Raw genomic sequence first — 6,529 nt, 5'->3', positions numbered from 1 at the left:
GAACATGATTGCACTTAACCAGATTAGCTTTGAAAGATTTAAAAAATATTTATTTGTGAGTTTGCCATTGATCGCATGAATCCAAAACGACATTCAAGACAAATATCAAAAGTGCGCACATTCATATATTAGAGCTCTCCAAATCAACACATTCAATTAAAAGTGGTAATCCGTTTGACTATCGTGTTAAAGAAATCCCATGTCTGGTGCTTTTTTTTTAAGCTCACACTTTTTAAGAAAGAGCGATTTAATGGATTTGGGTTTCTCCTCCATATTATGTTCACACTGTTCTCGAGAAATGAGAACAAATGAAACGATCGGAGGAAGGCATAGTTTGGAGAAAATAATTTGACCGAAGACGAGGATGTCGGGAAAAAATGGAATTCCGGGACTTGCGGTGTAATCCGCCCAAGACAGAAACTTACACTGCCACTTTAATCTTATAAAGGGAAAACGTGTGATCAGTTCACATTCATCTCACGAGGCAGCTCTCCCACCTTGTGCAGCTTCTTGGCTCCTCAGTGCCGAGGTCATGTTGCAAGGTCAGAACTGAGTACTGAGGAATTCATAAGTCACAGAAGAAAATACTTCTGTGACTTATCTGAGCACCAAACTCGGGTTCAAGGCACTGATGTTCGTCTACGGAGTGATCTAGCGTCCGACAACCACAAATGTGGAGTGGATTGTTGTTCTACTCTGGAATTTCTATCGTGTTTTAGTTTTCCTTTTTCTCACAGCAAAAGTGGATATTTGTGAAACAATCTCTGCGGTGTTTGTGTTTTTCATGAAAATGTGAAATTAATTAAATGTGATATCAATCTGGTTTAATCACAGACATTTTGCGAGTGAAAGCCCACACACAAGCATTTATATATATATATAGTGTCGTATATATATATATATATATATATACAGTATATATACTGTATATATAGATAGATAGATGTGTATGTATATAGATACACACACACACACACACACAAACACACACACACACACACACACACGGAAAGAGCACTTCTAAGCCAATAGTCAATTCGCTCGATCCAAGGCCAAGGTCTGCGCGATGACATTGTCAGTGGAGGTTCTCAGATCTCTCCCATTTCCCGTCATCCCAGTTGACCCTCGTATTGCTTACGGAAACAATCTCCCACTGGAAAGAATTCCCAGCAACGCTCCTGGTACATTTTCCAAACGTAGGATTCCTGTCAAGGTGAACAGATCGGTAGCATATTTAAAGACATTAACATGCTCCCTGTCTTTCATCTGCCCGGCTCAATATCCACCATGTTGCTGGTGCAGTTACATGAGACACTGAGCGTTGACAGAATATTCATTTCAGGCTCTTTCCTCTCAATAATATGTAGTATTTCCAAGAGCAACATCAACATCAGGTTACACAATTCATATGAGGAAATGGCGGTTGCATGTCGATGAATAAGTTACTACATCACTTTACGTTCTATCTTGAATTGAAGTTGAATATGACGACAAAGTCAACGATGTTTGAGGGATACACTTTGAGGAAAATGAACGGTGTCCGTTCAATCCATCGCTCTGGCTTAAAGATTGCATTTTATTTTTTGGTATTTGAAAATCATTCTTAAAGTTCAACATTTGATGCACATCATTCATAGAGAAGATCATTTACATACCTGTCCTGTATGTTCCGTTTCATCCTTGTTAATGAGGTACATCATAAAGAATCTGTCATCACAGTGAAGGGTGCGAATAGTGAATTTAGTGTGTGTATATACAGTAAATATATATATATATACTGTATATATATATATATATATATAAGATTTATTTTCACAGTCGCTTTTTATGGTTGACTCGATAATTCCTAAGTGATATCACAATTTAATGGTGCAATTCCTAAATGTGATGAAAATAAATAAAAAGTGTTCAACTGATGATGTAAATTATGTCATTGATTGACTTAAAAAAACAGACAAAAACCCAGTCAATCATCAACATTTTTGTTTGATTATGGTTTGTGATTATAAATGATGGTTTAGCTTCACACCGTAGGAACTCACAGATAGTTGGCCAAGTTGTGCTCCTGCAGCGTGTGAGTCTCGAAGCCATGAGGGACTTTGTCAAAGTAGTCATTCCCAATTCCACAAATAAAACACTTGGTCTGCGAAAAGGTAAGAAGCAACACACGGTTAGTGTCCTCTCAAGCGCAATTAAAGATAAACAAATTTTAATGGTGCCAGTTCAATACAAATCCACTTTGTCAATGAACACATGTGCTCTTAACTGCAAAATTACAGAAAATAAAATGTACAAAAGTCTCCATTTTCTGTAGTATAAAATAAGCAAAATGAAACACATTTGACCTCTTTCTATGGAATGTATAAAACCCCATTCGGAATTTGAAATATTGTCCAGAACAAATCGAAATATAGGTAATATATTTCGATTTCTTTTTCGCTTAACACTGCAGTGTGTAGAATTAACGCGACGGACTTGGCAGAAATGGAATCTGATATTCACGTGTGTCTCTGAGGAAGTGTTTAACCCCACGAAAAGAGGAATCGTTGTGTTGGCGTCACCTCAGAATGAGCCGTTTTTATCTACACAGGGAGCGGGTACGCTTCACGGAGGCAGCCATGTTGCACCGCCATGTTTCTTCTACAGTAGCCCGGAACGGACAAACCAAACACCGGCTCGGGAGGGGGCCATTCGTGTTTTTTCGCGGCCGCCGTCCCCTCAACCGAGGCCTGATCTGCGACGATCACCGCCGGATGCCACTAAATTCCACGCGCCGCACCTTTAAAGGCTGCGTAGCGGGCCGAGCTCGTTCTGTCAGACAACTCGAGGGCGCCCCCCGCGCGTCCAAGCGCATAATGCCGTGCCGTCCTGTGGAAGCCGCCGCTCCCTCCACCTCCCCCGCCTCCCCCGGTGGGGCTCTACCCTTCTATCCAGCCCATCCCTCCTGTATTCCAGCTCACTGAGTGCGCCTTTGTTTGCTGACCTCGCCGGGAGTGGTGAGCAGTAGAGCCCCGACGCCACGCTCAAACCATGCGCAACAAAGATCATTTTTAAGTAAATGTAAGATGAGATTCACGTTACATTGACTGTATTTGTTGAATGTTCTTTGGGATACTATTTTCCTTGTTGTCCTTTGTCTATTTTCTTTAAATGTACCGGGAGTGCTTACGGCCAACGGGAGGATCGACCTCGGCAGGATTTGATTTCACCAAAACAAAGAACATTCCTTTGGTTTTCACAAATATAATTTAGAATTTTGGAACACGAGACCTCCAAACTCACAAAAAGCGAGGCGGCAGCTCACTAAGCTCCCCCAACTCCGAATTTAACAAACGGATGCTGAAGCTTTTCACAATTAGATAGGATTCAAACCGATAAACAGGCGACTGCTTCAACCACAAATTAAGAGACGGCCGAGCATGCAAACAGAACGATTTTTTTTTTGTGGTTTTAAGCGTAACCAAACCACAGCCACTACTTATAAAGATCCAGCCCTAAAAGGCTGTAAAACCCAACCGCAGAAATTGAGCACGTGGAAGTTCGAAGAGGTTCTAATCATAGATCTCAAAGTCAAAAAAATGGCCTCTCGGTGTGTTATCCCTGGGCATTCATGGGCTTCCTCGGAGGATCTTTCTTCCTATTTTGCCTTGTAATTGCTTTCTAATGAGCCAGGTGAGGGCCATAATACATCTCTTCCATTAAAGTCAACGGCGGTCGTTTCGCCCCCATATCCAGGTCCCTGAACACACTCGAGCTCATTCGACAGAGTTTGAAGTAATTATAATTCGAAAAAAAGGTTCATTAACTTTAAAATGACACCCCCACCCGAGAAAAAAAGGCCACCGACAAACGCTTCATGTACTGTAAACATGTGAACTGAGATAAAGTCAGGCTCTGAATTCTCCTCCTCCAAATAAGTGCTCGTGTGAACGCCAGACATTTGCGTCAAAGGCTTTTCGCCGTCCTGGCGTTTGAGCTTGTGTGTGCGCGTGCACGTGTCCCTGAGTGTGCACGGTGGGAATCCACGTCTTACCTCCATATCCTCTTTGACCTGCTCCTGCTGGTCGCGGAGCTCCCCGAATGCGTCAATAATCAACCCTGCAAAGGAACACACACTTAATCCTCTTGGTGTGTGTGTGTGTGCGTGCGTGTGCGTGCGTGTGCGTGTGTGTGTGTGTGTGTTTGTGCGCGCGCGTGTGTGTGTGTGTGTGTCGGGGCTCGTGGAACTTTGCCAGGCAACTTGATAAGCAGACACCCCCCTCTCCCCCACGTGTCTGCATGAAAAATGCATCAAGCTCATTGTGGCCGGTGCCGGAGGTAGAACTAAGATGGAGGATCAACACCACCACCCCTCCCCCCCGGACTCACCCTGAATGATGGCGAGCAGGATGACGATGACAAAGAAGAAGAAGGTGATGTCGAAAACGATGCGCTCCATCTCGAACTCGTCGCCGGCGGGGTCGTCGATCTCGTCGCCGATGCCCCCGCCCGCCCGGACGCCCACGTACATGTGGAACATGTAGCACTGAGGAGAGGACGGAGCGGGGCGAGGAGAGCGGAGGATCAAAGACCTCTTCCTTGCAGAAGTCTCACTTTGTATTTTTTTTAATGGAGCCAGATAAATATAATTATTTATTTCCTCAACATTTTAACGTTTTTTTTTTTTATTATGCCACTAATAACTTACAACTATATACATATATATATATATATATATATATATATATATATATATATATATATATATATATACACCTACTACATCTATCTATGATAATAACAAAGTAACCAAACAACACTTTGATTTTGGGAGGGTTCATTCACTTCGGGGACGTTAAAATTGTTCGGGGACGGTGGTGAAAAAATGTAGTCTGGAGCCACGCCTCGCCGCAGCCGCCATCTTTTTTTTCCTCCTTCTCTCGTGGGCATCCGTGTCGGGTGAGATGAGGTACAGTGTGTACTTTGCTTCACAGTGGCCACAGAATTTGTTTTGTACGAGGAGAGAAAAATAAATAAATAAATAAAGTCTAAACTCCCCCGTGGAAGCCAGCGAAGGGGACGGAGACACCTGTTTATGCGCCGACCCAAGATTTAGCGACATCGGGCGGTGGCGGCAGCGGCCTGGTACAACGTCGTTATGTTGGGGGAAATGGAAACATGCAAATCTGCCTAAAGTCAAGCATTGGCAGTGAGACGCGGGCAGGACGATGTGACTCGGAGTATAATGCAAGGCTCCTCGGGCTCCTCGGGTTTATTCAAATGCTATCGCGCGGCGTCCGCCTGCTCGTGTGACTGACAGCGGAAGGCACATTAGAATAGAGCGAGCGGCGCAGTGTTAATGCAGGGAATTTATACGGGGCCAGACAAAGAGCCACGCTGGGGCTGGAGGAGCTCCTCGCCATCCACCCGTCCGTCACACTATATATAGATACTGGGGGGGGGGGGGGGGGGGTCAAAAATTCCTGTCTCTGTCACATAACAATCCTCCGGAGGTGAGGAGGCCAAAAATGAGGTGTGTCTGCCTGGGTGTGTGTGTGTGCGCTATTGATTAGAAAAGGAGAGGGGGGAAAGAGAGGAAGAAGGAAGCAGAGTAAAACTGTGAGACAGATGCAGATAGGAGGAAAACATTGTGTGTGCGTGTTTGTGTGTGTGTGTGTGTGTGTGTGCGTGCGTGCGTGCGTGTGTGTGTGTGTGTGTGTGTGTGCGTGCGCAGCAGCAGCTGAACTGACGTTGAGCATATCGTTGCACTTCATGTCCATCGCCTGCCCGTCCTCGCTCTTGTCGTAAAACCTTCTGAAGAAGTTGAAGGCCACCACGGTGTAGAGGTAAACCACCACCGCCAGCAGGCCCACGGTCAGCGCCAGCTGACGGACACACATGGGGACAGGTGTGCACGGAAAGAAGCTTTAAAATACCTTTTCTATAACCTGTCCGGCGTAAATCGCAGCATAGAAACCCGGGGCATTCGAGTACGCAAGCTAGAAAAAGGCGAGACTCCTCCATCCCTGCTTTGCAGTTCCACCAATCATATCTCCATTCACATTTCATGTTCAGCAGCACATAACGGACAAGACAATTTAATTGTGTCCCAAAGAGGATGTGTGTTCGGTATTTTCTCAGCCCAGGTTTCATCAAAATGCCGGTTCCCATCATCTAGAACCGTTCGTAGCGTTTACCGTTGAGGAACTTCGCACTCTGCTGGATCTTGTCACTGTGCTTGAACGCCTTCCAACGAACCCTTAAACCTTCAAAAACACGAAACCCCCTTTTTGAGGATGGGAACGCTCACGTTATAGTCACACGTGTCCTTTCTTTGACTGACAGTAACACCACATTTCATTTCAGACGCTGCGGCGAATCCAGAGCGTGACGCTGGCTACAGCCGGTCGCCGGGAGGAAGCGGCGCTTCGGCAAATAATCTCCCTTCTGGCGACACCCAGGTGGAGGTGAAAAGAGCCAATAAAACCCCCGTGGGACTCTGTTTGTTTGTGAAAGGAGAGGAGAGGTTTTTTTTTTCAACGTGAGCCCT

At 45.0% G+C, this 6,529-nt stretch overlaps 1 protein-coding gene across 1 annotated transcript in view; it reads right to left on the bottom strand.

The window, feature by feature from the left end:
- Nucleotides 1-1,109: 1,109 nt before the first annotated feature.
- Nucleotides 1,110-6,529, bottom strand: part of LOC307242099 (ryanodine receptor 2-like) — a gene marked incomplete at both ends in the record, with an annotated part of 79,692 nt that continues 74,272 nt past the window's right edge. The window contains 6 exons of the mRNA XM_080016434.1: nt 1,110-1,205; nt 1,656-1,707; nt 2,043-2,143; nt 4,034-4,098; nt 4,369-4,525; nt 5,730-5,864. Of these exons, the coding sequence (XP_079872560.1) occupies nt 1,110-1,205; nt 1,656-1,707; nt 2,043-2,143; nt 4,034-4,098; nt 4,369-4,525; nt 5,730-5,864 (606 nt within the window). The remainder of the gene's footprint in view (nt 1,206-1,655; nt 1,708-2,042; nt 2,144-4,033; nt 4,099-4,368; nt 4,526-5,729; nt 5,865-6,529) is intronic.

Source organism: Zeus faber (genome assembly GCF_960531495.2).
Source record: "Zeus faber genome assembly, chromosome: 16".
Classification (NCBI taxonomy): domain Eukaryota; kingdom Metazoa; phylum Chordata; class Actinopteri; order Zeiformes; family Zeidae; genus Zeus; species Zeus faber.
The sequence above is the reverse complement of the archived record's forward strand: the minus strand, read 5'-3'. Positions and strand labels throughout refer to the sequence as shown.